At 41.8% G+C, this 22,821-nt stretch overlaps 1 protein-coding gene across 1 annotated transcript; it reads left to right on the top strand.

Annotated features, from left to right (window-relative positions):
- The first annotated feature begins 5,112 nt into the window (after nt 1-5,112).
- Nucleotides 5,113-22,744, top strand: LOC110499482 (F-actin-capping protein subunit alpha-2). The gene is made up of 10 exons (XM_021576618.3): nt 5,113-5,175; nt 14,141-14,204; nt 17,410-17,461; nt 17,603-17,666; nt 20,297-20,503; nt 20,615-20,694; nt 21,161-21,239; nt 21,332-21,403; nt 21,539-21,601; nt 21,834-22,744. Exons 1-10 carry the CDS (start codon nt 5,137-5,139, stop codon nt 21,972-21,974), a joined length of 861 nt encoding a protein of 286 aa, XP_021432293.1. The 5' UTR covers nt 5,113-5,136; the 3' UTR covers nt 21,975-22,744.
- Nucleotides 22,745-22,821: the final 77 nt, after the last annotated feature.

The following is a 22,821-nucleotide window of genomic DNA, read 5'->3' as shown; positions in this document are numbered from 1 at the left end:
GGAGAAAGTTTTTGATGCAATTAAAGCCTTTAAGTCTGGGGAAACCGCAGGGCTGGATGGCATACCAGTATACCAAACATTTTATGATATAGTCAGAGGACCTTTATTAGCATCTTTTAACCACACCTATAAAAATGGTAGATTATCAGATACTCAACAAGAAGATCTGCTTTCTGTATTACTGAAACAGGACCCAAGTGGTATATATAAAGATCCAGTCCATTTAAAGAATTGGAGGCCCCTTTACACTTCAGTGTTGTGATGCAAAAGTTCTAGCAAATTGCATAGCGCATAGAATTAAAAAGGTACTAATCAGAAAGGTTTTTTACATGGACGATTCATTGGAGATAATATTAGACAAGTACTGGAAACAATAGAACACTATGAAGAATCTGGGAAACCAGGCCTGGTATTCATATCTGACTTTGAAAAGACTTTTGATAAAGTATGACTGGAATGCATAGAATATTTATATTTTGGAGAATATCTTATGCAATGGGTTAAAGATATGTAAAGTAACCCTAGGTGTAAACTAGTAAATAATGGCTACTTCTCAGAAAGTATTAAACTGTCAAGAAGAGTAAAACAAGGTTGTCCACTATCGGCATACATGTCACGTTCTGACCATAGTTCTTTTGTGTTTTCTTTGTTTTAGTGTTGGTGAGGACGTGAGCTGAGTGGGCATTCTTTGTTTTGTGTTTCTATGTTGGGTTTGTTGTTTGGCCTGATATGGTTCTCAATCAGAGGCAGGTGTTTGTCATTATCTCTGATTTGAAACCATATTTAGGTAGCCTGTTTTGTGTTGGGTTTTGTGGGTGGTTGTCTTCTGTCTTTGTGTCTATGCACCAGATAGGACTGTTTCGGTTTTTCACATTTGTTGTTTTGTATTTTGTAGTGTTCACGTTTATCGTCTTTATTAAACATGTTGAACACTAACCACGCTGCGCTTTGGTCCGATCCTTCGTCCACAGAAGAAAGCCGTTACAATACAGTTGAAGTCGGAAGTTTACATACACCTTAGCCAAAAACATTTAAGCTCCGTTTTTCACAATTCCTGACATTCAATCCAAGTAAAAATTCCCTGTCTTAGGTCAGTTAAGATCACCACTTTATTTTAAGAATGTGAATAATAGTAGAGAGTGATTTATTTCAGCTTTTATTTCTTTCATCACATTCCCAGTGGGTCAGAAGTTTACATACACTCAATTAGTATTTGGTAGCATTGCCTTTAAATTGTTTAACTTGGGTCAAATGTTTCAGGTAGCCTTCCACAAGCTTCTCACAATATGTTGGGTGAATATTGTCCCATTCCTCCTGACAGAGCGGGTGTAACTGAGTCAGGTTTGTAGGTCTCCTTGCTCGCACATGCTTTTTCAGTTCTGCCCACAAATTCTCTATAGGATTGAGGTCAGGGCTTTGTGATGGCCACTCCAATACCTTGACTTTGTTGTCCTTAAGCCATTTTGCCACAACTTTAGAGGTATGCTTGGGGTCATTGTCCATTTGGAAGACCCATTTGCGACCAAGCTTTAACTTCCTGACTGATGTTGCTTCAATATATCCACATCATTTTCCATTCCTCATGATGCCATCTATTTTGTGAAGTGCACCAGTCCCTCCTGCAGCAAAGCACCCCTACAACATGATGCTGCCACACCCGTGCTTCACGGTTAGGATGGTGTTCTTCGGCTTCCAAGCCTCCTTCTTTTTCCTTCAAAAATAATGATGGTCACTATGGCCAAACAGTTCTATTTTTGTTTCATCAGACCAGAGGACATTTCTCCAAAAAGTATGATCTTTGTCCCCATGTGCAGTTGCAAACCGTAGTCTGGCTTTTTTAGGTCCTTTGCTGTTGTTCTGGGATTGATTCTTACTTTTTGCACCAAAGTACGTTTATCTCTAGGAGACAGAAAGCGTCTCCTTCTTGAGCAGTATGACGGCTGTGTGGTCCCATGGTGTTTATACTTGCGTACTATTGTTTGTACAGACGAACGTGGTACCTTCAGACATTTGGAAATTGCTGTCACGGTTGTCGTAAGAACGGGACCAAGGCGCAGCGGATGTTGAGTTCCACATATTTATTTCAAAGTGAAACTTTAATCAAAAACAATAAATCAATAAACAAACAACGAAACGTGACTACGTGGTGCTACATGCACAATACTATATCCCACAAACACAGGTGGGAAAAATAGCTACTTAAATATGATCCCCAATTAGAGGCAACGACTACCAGCTACCTCTAATTGGGAACCATACAAAACACCAACATAGAAAATTTAAATGAGAACACCCCCTAGTCACGCCCTCACCTACTACACCATAGAGAAACCAGGGCTCTCTAGGGTCAGGGCGTGACAGCACCTAAAGGTGCGGACTCCGGCCGCAAAACCTGAAACCAAATGGGGAGGGGTTGAGGGGGGTGACTAGTGTCGGTGGCGTCTCCGGTGCAGGTCATAGCCCCCCCCCAGACCCCGGATCCGACCATGGCGTCGGGCTGAACACCATGCCTGGACTGGGCACCGGCGCAGATGAAGGTTCCGGCCATGGCGCCGGGCTGAACGCTGTGCCTGGACTGGGCACCGGCGCAGAGGAGGGCTCCAGCCCTGGAGCTGGGCTGACCGCTGTGCTTGGACTGGGCATCAGCGCAAAGGAATGCTCCGGCCTTGGATCGGGACTGGACGCCATGTCTGGACTGGACACCGGCGCAGAGGAGGGCTCCTGCCATGGAGCGGCACTGGACGCCGTGCCTGGATTGGGCACCGGCACAGAGGCAGGCTCCTGCCAGGGAGCGGGACTGGACACCGTGCCTGGACTGGGCACCGGCGCAGAGCGAGGCTCCTGCCATGGAACGGGACTGGACGCCGTACCTGGAATAGGCACCGGCGCAAAGAGAGGCTCCTGCCATGGAGCCGGACTGGACGCCGTGCCTGGACTTTGGTGCAAAATGTATGCAGAGGAACTTAACTTTCCACCTTCTCCACTACTATCCCTTCGATGTGGATAGAGGGGTGCTCCCTCTGCTGTTTCCTGAAGTCCACGATCATCTCCTTTGTTTTGTTGACTTCAATTCATTCCAACGGAGTGGGCTCACATCAGGGTGTTCTCAAGCCAGGCACATCAGGAAAAGCTTGTGGTGGTGGGCCAAAATTCAAGCAGTAATGTCTGCCAGACACAGAAATAACAATAACAGTGATGACAGACCAGGTGAGGATGTGACAGAATCAAGTGATTTTGTGTACAGAGAGAACCAAAGGGGACCTGGCACTTAGGCCTGTTAACTTGGACACCAGTAGTGAGGAGGTAAGGTGCAGATACTGACCCGTTCCATGTCACGTGGTAGGAGCCAGTGTAACAGTATAACTTTAGACCGTCCCCTCGCCCATACCCGGGCGCGAACCAGGGACCTTCTGCACACATCAACAACTGACACCCACGAAGCATCGTTACCCATCGCTCCACAAAAGCCACGGCCCTTGCAGAGCAAGGGGAACCACTACTTCAAGGTCTCAGAGCAAGTGACGTCACCGATTGAAACGCTATTTAGCGCGCACCGCTAACCGTTTCACATCCGTTACACTCACCCCCCTTTTGACCTTCCTCCTTTTCCGCAGCAACCAGTGATCCGGGTCAACAGCATCAATGTAACAGTATAACTTTAAACCGTTCCCTCGCCCATACCCGGGCGCGAACCAGGGACCCTCTGCACATATCAACAGTCACCCTCGAAGCATCGTTACCCATCGCTCCACAAAAGCCGCAGCCCTTGCAGAGCAAGGGGAACCACTACTTCAAGGTCTCAGAGCAAGTGACGTCACCGATTGAAACGCTATTTAGCGCGCACCGCTAAATAAGCTAGCCGTTTCACATCCGTTACACCAGCTACATGTCAGGTGCAGACCCTGAGTCTACATTAATATAAAATACAGGTAGAATGTCTGTAAATCAGCATGAGTTGCAGCAGGAGTAGTCCTTGCATTGTAACACCATCAGTAAGGCTCTGAACTTCACATAAACTTGACAAACCGCCATGCAACATGGCAAACGTTGAGGCCAACTGAACACACCACTAATGTACATCATTGGCATCAGCTGATGGAGGCTGGAGCCTGGTGCCAAAAAAGTGCATTCATCGACTAGTTGGACAAAATACTAAATCAGCAATTTGAGTGTGTATTGTCACAGAGTAGGCTAATAGTTTGTCTATCAGGGATTTCAGTTCTTGCCACTGTGTGCCTTTCCACGTAAGATTCACATGTAAAATGAGCATGGGTGATGGAGATGTATGCTTTTTACAGCTAATACACAATGCTGGATTACAGTACCATCTAGTGGGAAGAATTAAAGCATGCATGGTGCTGTAGGAAATATACCACATACTGCACATGTGGTCAAATATAGGATTAATATACTCAGTGGCGATTTTAGCATGGTAAATGTTGGTGGGGCAAAAAAATTAAAAAAATTGTTGATGCATGCCAGCAAAGCCACTATACAAAACACTAAACATTACATTAATTCCACTATAACAGTGTCAAACACTGCCAAGAAACTGTTAGTGCCTACATAAAGCTGTCATAATAGCAGAGCTTTCTTTTCAGCACCATGGAGTGAATGAATCCTTACCACCGCTACACCTGCCTATCATCGTGGCAATTGTTGCATTCATATTTTTGTTCAGTGTCCATAGCTAAATATATAGCAATACACAACAACAACACTTATAAAAGTACAACACAATTTACAACTGTTATTTGAATGCCATTTAGGTTTTCCAAACCTTTCAAAGCCATGGGCTGTATGTTCAAAACACTTAACAAAGGAGGTCTACACTGCTTATGAATAACAATTAATCCCTGATTGGTGAAGCGACATACAGTTTTTAATTGGCCTGCACACCAATCAAAAGCAACTAATATTTTCGCGTTCATTTACTAGTCGAAATTAAGAAACTCTGATATTTCCGACTTGCAAACTGGTTGTAGATATACCCGTGCCGCGTTCAAAAATTAATCAGTCGGAAATGTCCGAGTTTTCCAGTTCTGACTAGGATATGAATGTGGCATTTGTTGCCGAATCCTCCCATTTGATGACGTCAGATGTGGCTTCTACAAGCTGGTGGTGCCGGAAGAAAAGATGGCGGATCATGAAGAGCAGTTATCTGATGAGGAGAAGGTAAGATGTCATTTTTAGCATCTCTTGATTGGATGACATATGATATCGTGTAGGTATGTGTGCGTTTATTAAAAATATTAATCTACTGTGCATAAACAGACCGCGATTTCTCGCTCTGCTAGTCTATATTTTTAGCTCGGCAGCCTCTGCCCAACTTCCGCTCCTTTGCGAATCTCAAATGGAGACTCCTTGTACGGTCCTATCTCTGAAATAGGAACCATGCAGCGTATAACAAATAAACTAACATCTCACCCCCCCCCCCCCCCCCCCCCCCCCTAATCGTGAATCTTGTAACCAACGCCGTGCTGTAATTTGTGCTTCTTTATCGCTTTGTGTGATCATGTCTCAACTTCTCACGAATGAGCAGATAACGTTTAAGCAAGTCACCACCTCGAGCTCTACACGCCCTGTTCGTGTTCTGTATTTGTTGCACGATATACTGATCATGTGCAATTTACTGCTGTTTGTCTGTGACGGATATGACTAGTGTTGAATCTCGGATTTAAATATTGCTAAACCAAGCTGGCTAGCATGTTATCATTGTCACTAGAAAGCTAGCTAAACTGAGATGACAACAGTATCGCGGGTTGGCTGTACATTCTCATTTCCTTAAAAGGAATAGCAGTAAATGAACCACTGCACAAGAAATTACTTCAGATCAATGTTCAAAATTATTCATCTTCAACTAGTTTATCCACAACATCTTAACGTCAGAAGTTTTATTAGGATTTTGACAGGGCATCGTCCAATGGGTGTGGCTCCCTCTTCCCCATCAGTCACAGACATTAGCTAATCATGCTAGCACGTTAATTATTGTGGGTTGAGTGTAAGGACTGAGCCACCATATGTCGCCGAGATGTAACATAACATCCCCCCCCCCCCCCCCGGCCCAGTAAACCACAACTTCAAGTCTTGCTGGCTTCACTCATGATATCCCCACACATATTTTAGCTAGCGAACGTTAGCTACAGTGCATCACTGTTGTCAGGTAGTACGAATACAACACAAGTAATGCTATTTAGGCCATGTATTTAGCATTCAAGTCTTCTCATGCTAGGGAAACTCTTTCAGCAGCCTACGGCTGTTCTAGTGTCTCAATTGAATTTATCTAAAGACAGTGCCTTCAGAAAGTATTCATACCACTTGTCATATTCCACATTTTGTTGTTACAGCCTGAATTCAAAATGGGTTAAATAGATGTTCTTTAACCCTTCTACACACAATACCCCATAATGACAAAGTTGAGATATGTAGTTAATTTTCCATACATTTCAAAAAACATATCTAATTTATGTATTCACACCCCTGAGTCAATTTTTGTAGAAGGACCTTTTGCAGCGATTACAGCTGTGAGTCTTTCTTTAAACACTGTCAAATTGGTTGTTGATCATTGCTTGATTGCTTTTCAGGTCTTGCCATATATTTTCAAGTAGGTTTATGTCAAAACTGTAACTCGGCCACTCAGGAACATTCACTGTCTTGATAAGCGATTCCAGTGTAGACTTCCAGTGTAGGGCGGCAAGTAGCCTAGTGGTTAGAGTGTTGGGCCATTAACCGAAAAGTTGCTTTTACTTCTCTACCAATAGGTGTCCTTCTTTGCGAGGCGTTGTAAAACCTCCCTGGTATTTGTGGTTGAATCTGTGTTTTTAATTTCGCTGCTCTACTGAGGGACCTTAAAGATAATTGGGTGTTTGGAGTACAGAGATGAGGTTAAACACTAGGGTCCATGCAACTTATGTGATTTGTAAAGCACATTTTTAAAATTTAGGATTGCCATAAAATGAATAGTTATTGTCTCAAGACAATTCAGTCTTAAAATGTTTTTGTTTAAACAACTTCAAAAAAATATAGTTCTACTTTGACATTATGTGGTATTGTGTATAGACCAGTGAAACATGTAAATTAACCCATTTAAATTCAGGCTGTAATGCAACAAAATGTGGAAATAGTGAAGGTGTGTGAATACTTTCTAAAGGTACTGTGTCTGAGGAGCTAATGATGCATTAATGTGATGCATTAATGTGTATTTTGACACTTGCCTTGTCTCGTTATCTCACATCCCTTGACAGCCAGCTAGCTGTCAGGAAACAGCTGCCATGGGTGTAGATGCAAAAGTCATAAACAAGTCCCTTTTTTAAATAACCAAATGGACCAACAAGTTATTTGTGAGACCTTATATTTGCTGCTAGGGACTGATCTTTATCTCTTGGGGTGGATTACTTTCCTAACCATTAACATCACTGTGATATTTAGGGAAGACAGAGTTGCCCCTCTGGGTTTTAGTGAACATTTGGAAAAAACAAAGTCTACATTTTTAAATGATTTAGAAAGGAAGAGTCAACACCATAGTCGTCAAGCCATTTTTTCCCCTTTAAGTGCCCTTATGGTGCAGGCCTGCCAGCTTCCTTGTTACGCAGGGCCGCGCATCAGAGGACATTGGCATTAGTCTGTTTGCGCTCCACTTAAGAGGTGCTGCTGAATGTATAGTATCCTACCGCTGTTTCTTAGCACTGCCAAGTTGCGTACATGTCATCTTTTAAAATGCCAGTCTGTGTTGATATACCCAAGTGAGGGTTGAACTTGCTCAAAGTGCCAGAGCGTACCATGGAAAAGTCTTAGCTAGAGACAATGCAGTGGTTTGTCTTTCAGAGCCAGGCAATTGCAACAATGTGGCCTAGCCTAATGGCATAGAAGGCTTTTCAGCGTAGCCTACTGAATGTAGTAGACCTATGTACGTCTAGCTCATTGAGTGGGCTCGAAGATTGCCTATAGATGGGTTCATATGGGAAGGTTAAGTGCAGCCTCAGAGCCAGTAGCAATCGAGCTTGCAAACTACAGATATAACTGCCCAGCCCCAGCACGGTCTCTCTGGTGTCACCCTCAAATACCTACTTGACCACTGTATCACTGTCTGCGAGTGTCTGCTCCACCCTGACTTTTAGTGACTATTTTAAACCTCAGCCATTTTAACATTGCTTACTTTGAAACTGAGAACAATGTTTGGGTGTTTGTGATTTAGCCTAAGTAATCTGAAACTTTTTACAGGAGATTGTTGTCAAGTAGCCTACTCTAATAAACATAACATGGTTATCATGGCTGGACTTACAGCCTCACAGTAAACATCATGATTGCTGTAGTATTGGCCTACTTCTCCTGTGTGTGTTTGTGAAGAATGTCTAAGGAACACTTCTCTTGTCTGTACGTGTCTTCCCTGCTATGATAGATTTGGATGTGCAGGAGAAACAACCCTGGTGGTGCTATTCAGTGTGCAAACAGCTCCACCTATAGCCCGGGCCTGCTACAGTATGACTCTGGGATGGAATACAGAAGATCTGTTTATTCCAAAGTGTTCACAATCTATTTGCTGTGTTGCTTCTGGATTTCTTATCTTGGCAGCAGGGTGCTTTATCCCCCCCAGCCCAAAGCAACATTCAGGCCTGCAGTGCAAACAGTAGGGCCCTATAACATCTGCATTGCGGAGAACGCGGTCAGAATCACAGAATCCAGACATTAAAACCGAATTCAACAATATTCAAAAATGTGAACTTTGTATGAAATCAACTAAATGTATTGAACTTTTGCCCAAGTTAATCATAAGACATTAACAAAATGAACCAGGGATTTGTATTTTGCTGCAACTTTCTGAAAGAGCACAGGAATGCCCCTGTCTTGTGTAGCCATTAACGACAATGCTAATGATAACTCTCTGCTGGTAGATGGAAAGGCTTCCCAAAAACCCTCCCAATTTAAATGTTAAACCTTTTACGGCTAGGGGTTGTTTCGACAACATCCGGTGAAATTGCAGAGCGCGAAATTCTAAATAAATTATTAGAAATATTTAACTTTCATACAATCACAAGTGCAATACACCAAAATACAGCTTAAGTTCTTGTTAATCCAGCCACCGTGTCAGATTTTAAAAAGGCTTTACGGCGAAAGCAAACCATGCTATTATCTGAGAACAGCACCCCATCAAACAAACACTTGACAATCATAATTCAACCTGCCAGGCGCAACACACAACTCAGAAATAACTATATAATTCAGGCCTTACCTTTTGAAGATCTTTTTCTGTTGGCACTCCAATATACATCACAAATGGTCCTTTTTGTTAGATTAATTCCATCGTTATATCCCCAAAATGTCAATTTATTTGGCCCGTTTGATTCAGAAAAACACCGGTTCCAACTCGCCCAACATGACTACCATTTATCTAATAAGTTACCTGTAATCTTGGTCCAAACATTTCAAACAACTTTCCTAATCCATCTTTAGGTATTTTAAAACGTAAATAATCAATCAAATTTAAGACGGAATACACTGGGTTCAATTGCAGCTAAAATGAAAGTGGAGCGAGCTTCAGGTAACGCACCCCAAACAAGAGTACACTAGGCTGGACCCTCGTTCTGAATAGCCGTACTTCTTCATTTCTCTAAAGAGAAACATCAACCAATTTCTAAAGACTGTTGACATTTAGTGGAAGCCTTAGGAACTGCAACCAAGTGCCACAGAAATCTAGGCTCCCATAGAAAACCAATTGAAAATACAGTGAACTAAAAAAAAAAAAATTCCTGGATGGTTTGTCCTCTGGGTTTCGCCTGCCAAATAAGTTCTGTTATACTCAGACATTATTTTAAGTTTTAGAAACTTTAAAGTTTTTTCTATCCAAATCTACCAATTATATGCATATCCTAGCTTTACTTTGGGCACACTTTTCATCCGGACGTGAAAATACTGCCCCTATCCCAAACAGGTTATTAACTATAATGAAGACTAGACCTACCTGGCAGAATATCATTTGCCTCAATCCAGTGGTCTTTTATTTTGGAAACTCTAATCACATGAGTGCTATAGAAACACCACCAACCAAACAATACAAACTCATTTTAAAATGTCTTAGATTTTTTTCCCAGATCTCAAGTGGTCTCCTGTTGTGGTTTATGCATTATTGTGAACTTAGAACATTACATTTTCTTGTTTTTCTATTAAAAGTGTGATTTTATATTTTTTTTTTCATCTTTGGCCTTTAAACAGAAAAACACAATGGAATCAGACAAAAATAAAACATTTTATAGGGCCCTAAAACAGCAATAACATTCAGTTGAAACAAGAATGAACTAGCCTAATTCTGAATTTGTTCAGGCGTCGGGCAGTGGTAGTGGTAAGGGAAACACTATCTGCATTTGTCAAACTAACTGTAACAAGGGCTAGAATGTCACTGGTCTCAAGTTCTTCAAAGATGAAGATTTGTGGAAGAGTGACTATAAACAGCTCAATGGTAGATGTGTGTTTGTGTCCTTTGCCCCATTTTATTTTAGAGGTTCTGGTCCAGTTACTTCCAGGGACATTATGGGGATGATTATCTTCTTTATTTGTGGCTATTCTTCTCATCGCCTCAATGGTTGTGACAGAACAGAAAACCCTATGCTGGCTACCCATCTACTCTTTTTCTAGTTGTACTGTGCTCAAGGTGCCAATTCATATATCACAAATATGGGGATGGATGGAGAGGTGCCAGGGTGGAGGATTTAGCCCCCTGGAGTACACATCTATAGGATGCCTGCAGGCCAGATACACCCCTTCCTCCTCCCTCATGGTTTAGGGTTCTGGAGTGTTCTGATGAGTGTGATTCTGGGATTAGGGATGGTGTTCTAGAGCTGTGTGTTTTGGAATAACAGATGCTCCTGAGAGTGTTAATGTTTTGGAAACCGAAACACATCATCACTGGAGGACAGAGAACACAGAGAGAACATCTGGTGACTGTCTGCCCAGGAGCTTACAAACACTAGGCTCCTGCAGGGGGTCTTTCTGTGTGCGTAGGCATGCATGGCTTTGTGAATGTGTTAGGCTATCGTCTAGGCCAAAGTGTGTTTTATAAGATTATAGCGAGTAGGGTGGGTGTCTAATTCCATGGCCAAATTTGAAACAAGATCATTTAAGTCCTTTGTTGGGTGTAAAAAATTTTTTTTTTTTAAAGTGTAAAAAACAAATCCTCTTTGGAGCCGGTCTGTTATCAGTGTTCCTTTGAAATTACCTCATTGTGTGTGGGTGTGATCCAAACCTAGCGTCACAAGATCAAGCATTTAATTCTGTGGACACGACAGCTCCAGCTCTCTCACACCAAACAGCCAGTTAGTCAGAGACACAGCAGCATCTCTAATAAAGGACGTGGCAGAAATCTATAAAGTTTGCCACCATCAGTGTTTGTCTAAATACAATCTGTTGGGTGACGTAATAGTGATGAATTATTTTTGTCTCTGACGCCAAGTGATTTCAGTTTAAATGTCGACTACTAGATTGTCATGCTGCAGATTGTCATGGGGCAGTAGGCTTTTACTAAACATACTAAGTATCCAAGTAATGGTTGGTCCTTTCCTCACTTCTCGTTTCTACTGATGTTACTGCAGGTTAGACAGTAGCACTCGATGAAACACGACCACTTCACTTACCCTTGGTATTATCATTAGCTGTCAGATTTAAAGTGAGTGTCACAAGTCTGTCAATTTCCTTCAGAGGCTTTCTCAGGCTAGCCCTACTGAGGTGACACCAGTGCCCTTGTCCCAGGCTACATCTGTCACTGTCAGGTCAGCTGGCTAACTTCTAGCCTTCCTCTCTTCAGTCTCACCTAGTCTGACTCCTTGATCTTCACTATGGTGGGGTGCAAAAAGACCCTCAAAGCAACCTGGTGACGATCACAGCATGCCTCTTACCACTTCTCATTTCAGTAAATCACTTTCAATTCAATAAAGTTGTGATTGAATGTGGAGGATAATGTGGAAGAGCAGTTTGTTTGTTTGCTCTGTCTGAACAGTACCTGCATTGTCTCCTGTTATGACACACACTCTGTTAAAGAATAAAGATGGCCAAGTGATTATGATATTATTATGGGCCAGTGATTACACTGAATTGATAGTTATTTATTGAGCCCTTTTTTAACCAGGAAGTCAGCTGGTGAAACAGATGCATCATGGACCATGGTTTAGTAACTAACTACTGACATGGTTTAAATTGGTTTCATGAGAATCACCCCAATAGTCCAAATTGAAGTGCATCATGCCTTTTTATTCACGCCCAACAGACGTCTTGTGTTAGTGTCACTACATCAATGTTAACACAGTGCATTGGTAGGGTAACGCTATAATGGGGTCGAATAAGGGTAGGCCTAACGTTTTTTTTAAAGACTAAATTCTCTTACAATATAGACCTGACTAAGATTAGCAGTGAAATAAAAAGGCACAGCATCTCACGATGCTAGGCTGTAAGAGCAGAGTTTAGTGTACATGTAGGTGAGGAACGCTCAACTCTGTTATATTGAGGCAGAGTTGAGTATTGATTTACTAACGACAACTTATTATTTTATTTATTTTTTAACCTTTTGACTAGCCAAGTCAGTTAAGAACGTTCTTATTTACAATGATGGCCTAGGAACAGTGGGTTAACTTCCTTGTTCAGGGGCAGAACAACAGATTTTTAAATGTTAAAATGCCTACATTTACCTATGTTTGTCCTGTACAACCACGGTTCTTCCGCAGGGTGCTGAAATTCATACTATTAATAAACTTTTGAATACAACTGAATATTTCCTCATTTGTAACAATTGAATCTGTTTACGTAGTACATCAAGGCAGCTAAGTTACGTCTCCAGTCGAGCAACACCAATTAGGAAAAAGTCAGTTGTATTCTAAGTTATATTTAAAGTATGAATTTCAGCACCCTGCGGAAGAACCGCGGTTGTAAAGGTAAGTATTTCCAGAATGTAACATTTTACCAGTATTGACTGATGGTAACTCCATGTTGTTGCTAGCAAATCCTGTGACCAGTTATCAGTACAGCCAGTTATCAACTCTGCCTCGATGTAAAAGTATGGAGTCGAGTGGTCCTCAGCTAGTTTAAACTGAGCATAGCAGATAACACTGCAGCGCCACTACGGGGCTTTCAATGAACGTGTTTTTACGTTGCTCTGAAGCATAATAAGGGAGGCCTGATCCAAATGGCTCCATTTTAGCAATGAACACTTTATTTTATTTTTCCCCAGAGCAAAGCCAGCAGCAACGAAGACACACAAGAATCCCAGAGCACCTCTCTTGCTTTCACCCTATCATCACTCATTAGTGAGAATCAATCTGCAGCCGCACTGGGAACCAAAGCTCTCATGCAGACCACTAATAAGGGCCCCAGGGAGAGGCACACTTTCCCAGCCTGTCAGTCCAGGGGAGGTGGGGAACAGGGACGATAGACTAGCCAAGCCCTACCCCTAGCAGAGAGAGGGAGGGGTGCACTTCACTACTAGGCTCCTCAGCACATTTTCATGCCTTTATATGGTCATGAGCCACCAGGGGAGGGAGGGGCTGTCAGTTTCACATGTGACCTCCAAAGAGGAAATGTGGTGCAGCAGGGGACAGACAGTTATGTTATGAAGAGAGGACAACTCTGGGTGCATGGTGGCTGAGAAGTGAGAATTGTGGTTGTAAACCCACTATTTGTCCATGCTTTGGGCTTAGCAACAGACAATACAGTCCTCATTAGATGGGGTTAGAGGGGTTGCTTGTGTGTTTCGCACTTCCCCTTATTGACAAGGTTTTTAATAACTGATTAACGTAGTCATGATAAGAGGGGATCCTCTGACTGAAACCAAAGCCAAATGACAATAAATGGATAAACACACAACCTGATATGTCTATCGTTGTGATCTCACAAAGAAATGACTTTAAACAACAAACAGATGTGATTTAATTTACCTTGGAAATCATTGCAAATGCAATAGAACAGTAGAGTATGCATAACATTTTAGTATGTTTATTTGATAGATGAGTGTGCTGAAATAGCAGTGGACCGGATTCTATCCAGGCACTTTTTCTCTTTTATTTATTTTTACCACGATGCTCCTCTGTTTCATAAACAACAATAACAAATAAGCCGGTGATGCGGATGTCAGCTTTAAAGTGTCTGTCTTGCTGTTTTGTAGGTACGCATAGCAGCAAACTTTGTCATCCACGCCCCACCGGGAGAGTTCAACGAAGTTTTCAATGGTGAGAGTTTGCCTGTGTGTGGGGGGGTTTATGTGTGTGTGTGTCTGTCTATTGCCCAAAGTCAGGATACTGGTCTGAGCGCCACAACTCCCAATTTACCTGTTGTAACGCCACAGTTATAACTGGAAGAGCATCCAGTCACAGCATCCTGATGAGCGTGTCACTTGACACCGATAACCCTTCGCATCTCAAAACCACACACTGCAGAACAGACTTCTCTCTCTGTATCTCAATATTTCTGTCTCACACCCACATGCACTGTCTAGTTTTCTACTAGCCTGTTGCGAAGCATTTCTGAGAGGGAGAGACTGAGTCGCTGGCCCATAATCCCCATCAGACCATGCACTATGCTCCTAACATAATGAATGAATGACAGAGTCATCACAAAGGCCAGACTGAGGATGTTTCTCAATATACATACTACCGTACTCCACACTCATGCTCCGAGTGCATTCTCCCAGGACTTTCTCTGGAGTACGTTCTTGTGAGGACGAGAGTGTGGAGAACGCATAAAACGTTACATTTGAGAAAGCACTCCCCCTACTGTAGTACCTCACGCTGCACCTCCCCCTACTGTAGTACCTCACGCTGCACCTCCCCCTACTGTAGTACCTCACGCTGCACCTCCCCCTACTGTAGTACCTCACGCTGCACCTCCCCCTACTGTAGTACCTCACGCTGCACCTCCCCATTCACTGATCCTTCTTCCAGCCAGGACAATGGCAACAATTGACGAAACCAGATATACTCAATGCAAACGTTTTACATAATTATTAGTTAGATATGTGTATCGTAATACTCTAGCTAGCCAGCGATTTATACAGGCAAAAATGACCTAAAACTAATGTTATGCAAGGTAGATGTACATTTTTTGTTTGTAGTTACCAATTCTTCGTGGCGATCTGGCTACCTAACAGTAGTATCTAGCCAGTAAGCCCCATTGACTTATGGGTTTGCGATCAGGTAAACATGCCAAAATTAACACCGTATATTTATTAACGTACCAAGATAAAATATTGTAGTCTTGCAACATATGAGATGTGAATAGGCAACATTTCATTCTGAAGTCGGAGGGTATTTTCACTTCGCTTCAGTTCAAATTTCAATACATTTAGCGTAATATTTCTTAGCATACTTTCAGATGTATGCTTCAATATGTACAAACGGGAGTACGCATTCAAAGTGCTTCGCATACTTTGATATGGACAATTTGCATGCTTGGAGCATGGTAATATGCATTTGGAGAAACATCCTGACTCTCTGGGTCAGTAGGGCAGCCCTGCCTTGAGGCCTCAGCCCAGTGCGTATGATCACAAACGGGCTGACCGGCGAGGAACAAAAACAGGGACTATTTAGCACATTGGTTGTGTGAGTGTGTACTCCGCCCACGTCCATGATTAGCTTTGTCACCTCGGAGTGCCTCCATTTCACAGCCCAACACACACACACACAGTGTCAACACTTCCCCTTTCATCTCTTTGAGTTCACAGCCCTTTACAGTGTGTGAACTTGCCATGGCTGGTTTAGCTTCATCCTAGGGCTCTCAATTTAAATTGAACCTTTATGGGATCGGTGTCCCTAAACCGGGACAGTTGTTGCTCAATATGCGATAATGTGACTAAGAAACATCGTATACAACAGCCAATTTTTCGGGACATAGACATGTCTTTACGTGGGCAGAAAGCTTAGATTAACAAGAATTTAACTGTAGTGTCCAACTTACAGTAGCTATGACAGAAAAAAAAGACCATGCTATTGTTTGAGGATCGTGCACAACAACAAAATGCATCACGGCAATGCTATTACCGTAGCATTTTTGTATATACTCTATAGTTATGTACTTAAATGTATAAATTGAACAATTTAGCACATTTGGGCAAACTCCTGGCAGACTTGATGCAAAATATTGTGTAGTGAGGTAATTCTTACTGGATCAGTCTGAAACTTTGCACACATGCTGCTATCTTGTGGACAAAATCAAAGTTACACCTAGGCTCCTATCTTAATGTGTATGGCCTTTCTCTTGCATTTCAAAGATGACGGTGGAAAAATATATATTTAAAAAGAAAATGCAAAGAAAAAAAACATTTTCTTTTACCAGATCTAGTGTGTGTTATTCTCCTACATTCACATTTCCACAAACTTCAAAGTGTTTCCTTTCAAATGGTATCAAGAATATGCATATCCTTGTTACAGGTCCTGAGCTACAGTCACGTAGATGTCATTTCAGGCGACAGTTGAAAAAAAGGGTCCTTAATGGGCTTTATTGGCATGGGGAAACATGTTTACATTGCCAAAGCAAGGGAAATGGATAATAAACATAAGTGAAATAAAAAATTAACAAGAAACATTACTCACAAAGTATCAAAACAATGAAGACATTTCAAATGTCATATTGTGTGTGTGTGTGTGTGTGTGTACAGTGTTGTAACGATGTACAAAAGGGAAAATAAATAACAAAGATATGGATTGTATTTACAATGGTGTTTGTTCTTCACTGGTTGCCCTTGTGGCAACAGGTCACATCTTGCTGCTGTGATGGCACACTGTGGTATTTCTGTGATATGGGAGTTTATCAAAATTGGATTTGTTTTCAAATTCTTTGTGGGTCTGTATAATCTGAGGGAAATATGTGTCTCTCTGGTTATACATTTGGCAGAAGGTTAGGAAGTGCAGCTCATTTTGTGGGCAGTGAGACCTGGCTCTCAAGAAGACAGGCTGTCGGTCTCTCGCTCTTTTGGTCTCTATTTTCAATATAAAGGGCCTTATTGGCATGGGAAACGTATGTTTACATTGCCAAAGCAAATGGAATATACAATTAACAAAAGGGAAACATTAGTAAACATTACTCGTTCTCTCAGGGGCTTCATTGTCATGGGAACATGTATACATTGCCAAAGCAAGTGAAATAGTAAACATTTCACTCAACATTTAAAAAAACATAAAAAATATTTTAAAAAGACCAAATGGTATTATTGGCTATGTACAGTGTTGTGCTAATAGTTGATGTATGAAAGGGAAAATAGATTGTATTTACAATGGGGTTTGTGCTCCACTTGCCCTTCTCTGTCTGAGTTTTGTCCCCATGATAGCCCTGTGACTGGAATGTTTATGTATGATAGAGAGGGATGCGATTTGATGTGAATCCTCCTGTGTGTTTGTGTGTGCTGTAGGTTTCTGACGTGTGGTTCTGTACTTCCCACAGATGTACGATTGCTGCTCAACAATGACAATCTGCTCAGGGAAGGTGCAGCACAGTAAGTGATGAAATATAGACCTGTGGTCTGCTCACATCAAACTATTAACAGAATAAGTACATTATTAACCAACTAGAAAGATGAGGTCTTTGTTTCTCCAGGCACTGATTAAACCGTGTACCTGTTTGTCTGTTTCTTTAGTGCTTTTGCACAGTACAACGTGGACCAGTTTACCCCGGTGAAAATAGAGAGATATGACGAACAGGTAGGTCTACAGTGAAACAAGACATGCATGTTTTTCATCAGCTTTCACAATTCACAGCCTTTATCCAGTCAAAGCCTATAGATGCTAGTGACTCCAAACCTGGTATCATTAGAAACAAACCACAATAGGGATTAACAGCTCTAGTCATGGATTCTGAGAATAACTACATAAAGGAATGAAGCCTAGTGCCTTCAGACTTACCTTAGGGGTCATGTTTTATTCAATGGACTGAATATTAGCCTTATTGCATATTGATTGTATTATGTTTTCATACACAAACAATAATTCCTCTTCTAGTACTATGGTGGTACTATTCCAGATCAGTGTGGTTGTGGTGTTGCCTAGGTAACACAATGATACACCAATAAATGTTCTGGTTAGCACACACTAGAATGCGTATCAGGAATAAAGTGCATTCAGATAGTATTCAGACCCCTTTTTCAACATTTTGATACGTTAGCCTTATTCTAAAATTAATTTGTTTTTATTTCACTTATTACAAATTAAAACAAATCATATTTACCTGAGTATTCAGACCCTTTACTCAGTACTTTGCCACAGCGATTACAGCCTTGAGTCTTCTTGGGTATGACGCTACAAGCTTGGCACACCGGTATTTGGGCAGTTTCTCCCATTCTTCTCTGCAGATCCTCTCAAGCTCTGTCAAGTTGGATGGGGAGCGTTGCTGCACAGCTATTTTCAGGTCTCTCCAGAGATGTTTGATCGGGCTCTGGCTGGGACCCTCAAGGACATTCAGAGACTTGTCCCAAAGCCACTACTATGTTGTCTTGGCTGTGTGCTGTCTTAACTCTCCTGTGGAGATCTGAAGGATCAGGTTACTGTGGATCCGCTCTACAGCGTGCTCTCCCGTAGAGGGGGAGAGCGGGAAGTCGGCTGTTTTATGGCGGTCATAAAATCTGCCTCTATGCTCTGTAGTGTTCGAGATTGGAACGTAAACTGTGGAACACGGAGAAACACTTGGACATCAAACGTTTGGATAATTAAACAACATTTATATTTTCAAGAATGTGCGAGTGGTCCGTGGACATTTAAGGGACAGGCATGACGAGTGTTTCATTTGGTGATCTCATGAAGGACAGGAAACACTCATCACTGTGTCTTTGGTTGTGTACACCTAATTATGGGGTATGTGATTAAACAAACTTTGTGAAAAGATGTAATGTGATGTTAACCTAAATGAGAAAATATGGGTTTTCATATAGTTAACCAAATCAGTGGCCACGCCTACGTGAGCTTTGACATTACATCGGCGTCATGGAACGCCCCTTTTCCCAGAAGTGCATAAAACCCACTTCCGACAATTTACATTCGACCAGAAAGCATGGAGCTTTGGCTACATGTTGAAATGGTTAAGAACTACAACTTTATAGGCCACGGAGACCATACAGCGTGTAGCGTTGGCTACTCGGCTGGAAATGGTTAAACTCAGACTATCAATCACTACAGAATAAGAGCAAATCCTAGACGTAGAATTACTGGTCTGCAGCTGGAAATGACGTAAGTCTAGTACGAGAATACCGACAACCGCGGAAGCATCTATTCTATGCAACAACCATCTGTACACCTGACGTATCCATTACAACAGACACTATCCAGAGCCGCTGAGAAAGCGACAACTACGAAAGACAATGTGATTTCTGGGGAAGTTAACCAGAGACTATGATGAACTGACTCTCCAGCAGACAGACCGGCGATTCCAACAGAGAAGACGACAACGACATACGGGCATAAATATATACATTGCAATTATGTTCAAATGAGTGGCCGTTCATGTGCAAAGGATTAGCATTTCAATGAATATAATTATCAACTCTGTTTAGTGAATCCATTTAGCCTTTCCCGCTTTTTATCTGTCCCCACCCCCTTTCCGTTGTCTACCAAGACGTCATTACGGTTTAGCGCAGTAGGGACTTATCAATACATTGTGTTAGTAGCCAATAACTATATTGTTTGTTTATTTCTGTGATTTGTTTAGTTAGTTATTTAGTTATTTACTAAGCCAATTTGTGTATCGCTGATTCGTTATGGAAACTAGGGTTCATGCAGATATCCAAGGGTTTGCGACGTTCAGTAATGGCAACTGATGAGCCTGTAATCGAACCCACAAGTGCTGATGCTCAACTAGTCTAAAGAATGCCAGTTTTATTGCTTCTTTAATCAGGACAACAGTTTTCAGCTGTACTAACATAATTGAAAAAGGGTTTAATTATCAATTATCCTTTTAAAATGATTACTAACACAACGTGCCATTGGAACACAGGGGTGATGGTTGCTGATAATGGGCCTTTGTACGCCAACGTAGATATTCCATACAAAATCTGCCGTTTCCAGCTACAATAGTCATTTATAACCATGTCTAAACTGTATTTCTGATCAATTTGATATATTAATGGACAAAAAATGTGCCTTTCTTTCAAAAACAAGGACATTTCTAATTGACCCCAAACTTTTGAACAGTAGTATGTCGAGGGGTCTGAATAATTTCCGAATGCACTGTAGATCAGGAAAAAAGAGGCAGAGAGAAAGGAGAGCACAACTCTTTCCCTTCCTCCCCTTTTACCTCCCTCTTCTTACCTTCCTACGGATCTCCCCTCTCAATCTCTCTCCAGGTCTTAATCACAGAGCATGGAGACCTGGGCAATGGGCGGGTCCTTGACCCTAAAAACAAGATCTCCTTTAAGTTTGACCACCTGAGGAAGGAGGCCAGTGACCCGCGGCCCCACGATGTGGATGGAGCCATGGAGGGCTGGAGGAGTGCTGTGGATGGTGCTGTCCGGGCCTACGTCAAGGAGCACTACCCCAGCGGAGTCTGCACTGTACGTCTGGGCTGCATAACACCCATCTTCTTGATCCTGCGCTGTTAAATCTGTCATTTTATCATGTAATGTGAATTAACTGAGTACACTGAGTGTCAAATCTCCCCTTAGATTTACGGCAAAACCATAGACGGACATCAAACCATCATCGTGTGTATCGAGTGCCATCAGTTTCAACCCAAAAACTTCTGGTATGTATGGACTTTATAATTTAAAGATGCGAGATGAATGAAGTATTTTAGATTTCTAGTCATGTAAATGGCTTCAAACTCCCTTCAGGCAGAATCTAAAAATGTTTAGCCTGCAAACCTTCTATTGTCTGGTTTACGTGCTAAACACTGTTCAAACACCATCTTTTTTCGCTACGTGGCTAACTAGTGCCTGTTGGTTTAGATATTGTTGGCCTCCCGTTACCTTGTTGAGCCAGCCCCGATCAGGTTAATATAATTGAAATAGGGCTGTGCCAATCCTCTTTGCGGTGAGTTTTACTAAGGCTAAGGCTCCCTGAGTATATTGATCTTATAGCTTCTGTACAAGATCTGATACCTCTTAGGAAAGACTGCTGTGTAGTGGATAGAGGGGGAGTGAGAGAACACTCAACACACACTTAGAGAGCTTGTAGACATACTAAATACTTAATTTATTCTCTTTGTAAAGGAACGGACGTTGGAGGTCAGAGTGGAAATTCACAATTGGCTCCTCCTCCACTCAAGTGGCCGGCATCATGAAAATCCAGGTGTGTGTGTGTGGGCGCATGGTTTTCGTGTATGGTAATTGAGTTCCAGATCATTGCACACTAATCACACACTACTCTCGGTCTGGTTGTAGGTTCATTACTATGAAGACGGCAACGTTCAGCTGGTCAGCCACAAAGAGGTCCAGGAGTCAATGTCCATTTCTGTGAGTACATCACTGCATGGAATACGTGATGAAAAACACGTCAAAACATGTACATGCACGTTAGTATGCATGTTTGTCAATCTATTTGAACCTCTTGATTCACTTCCTGATTTCCACTTGGTTCCTCTTCACTAGAACGAAGCTGCAACTGCAAAGGAGTTCATTAAGATCATTGAGGCTGCAGAGAATGACTACCAGGTGTGTGAGATTGGGAAAGCTTTGATATGGACACGTGTGCCTAATAAAGTAGTTGTTATATTTATAACACAAGATACTGAAGCATCATATTTTGTGACGAGTAATGTTGATGGCAAACTAGTGGCAAGTGTCTCTGGAAACCATCACTGAGTGACAATTCCTGTCAATTGTGGTTCTTATTGTGACACGCAAAAGCCCAAATGAATTTCCCTCTCTTCTCTTACCCCGTCAGACTGCCATCAACGAGAATTACCAAACCATGTCGGACACCACTTTCAAAGCCTTGCGCCGCCAGCTTCCCGTGACGCGCACCAAGATTGACTGGAACAAGATCCTGAGCTACAAGATCGGCAAGGAGATGCAGAACGCTTAAAACAAACAAAACGGAAAACCCCAACATTGCATGACTGGATTGTTGTATCGTCTTTGTACAAATTAGATTAATGGGGGGCAGAAAAGGTTTGGTCTCACAGAAAGTCTACTTTTATGAATGCTTTTATACAGACACTGTTAAAAACATAATCTGTATAATACCTAGATGATAATCATGATATTATTGTTGGCAAAATAGGATGTGGAGGACGACGTGGAGCATAATACGTCTCAATGTATGTGTGCAATATTTATTAATATGGTGGTGAGCCCACACCTTTTCTTTGACCTAAAGAAAAACAATTCCAATTGTAATGATGAAACCATTATTTTTTGAGGAGTATCACTGTAAAATATATTTAGAGTAGGACTTTATTGGCAAATACAGGATAAGAGAATCCTCCACTGTAGAACACGGTTACTGTCTCATACTGTAAAGAGTCCCTCAGTCGTGTTCAATTGCTCATACTTTTATGACATCATAATGACATCTTTTGCACAAGCGGTTAGTCACCTTTGCCAATGTCTACCACTCAAGGTTCTTGTTACACTTCATATTGGTACTCTCCCCACGGTTTGCCTCATACGTGAACATCTCAAGCTTGCGACCCTCCTGGCTAAACTGCAGTTTAACTCCCTGACTTCTGAACTGAATGTTCATTTAGCAAAAAAGGAGAAACTGATAACTTGACACGCTTAATTAACAAGTCTTTAATTGCTACTAAATGTGGGTAATGTTGAATTTAAATTTACAATAAAAGGTAAAAGTATCACTTTCTCCCCCAGTGCTTATTTTTTATTAAAACAGATCTGACTTATAACATGGCACCTTGTAATATATACCTGTA

Source organism: Oncorhynchus mykiss, chromosome 2, assembly GCF_057628025.1.
Source record: "Oncorhynchus mykiss isolate SJ-2025 chromosome 2, ASM5762802v1, whole genome shotgun sequence".
Classification (NCBI taxonomy): Eukaryota; Metazoa; Chordata; class Actinopteri; order Salmoniformes; family Salmonidae; genus Oncorhynchus; species Oncorhynchus mykiss.
The sequence above is the reverse complement of the archived record's forward strand: the minus strand, read 5'-3'. Positions and strand labels throughout refer to the sequence as shown.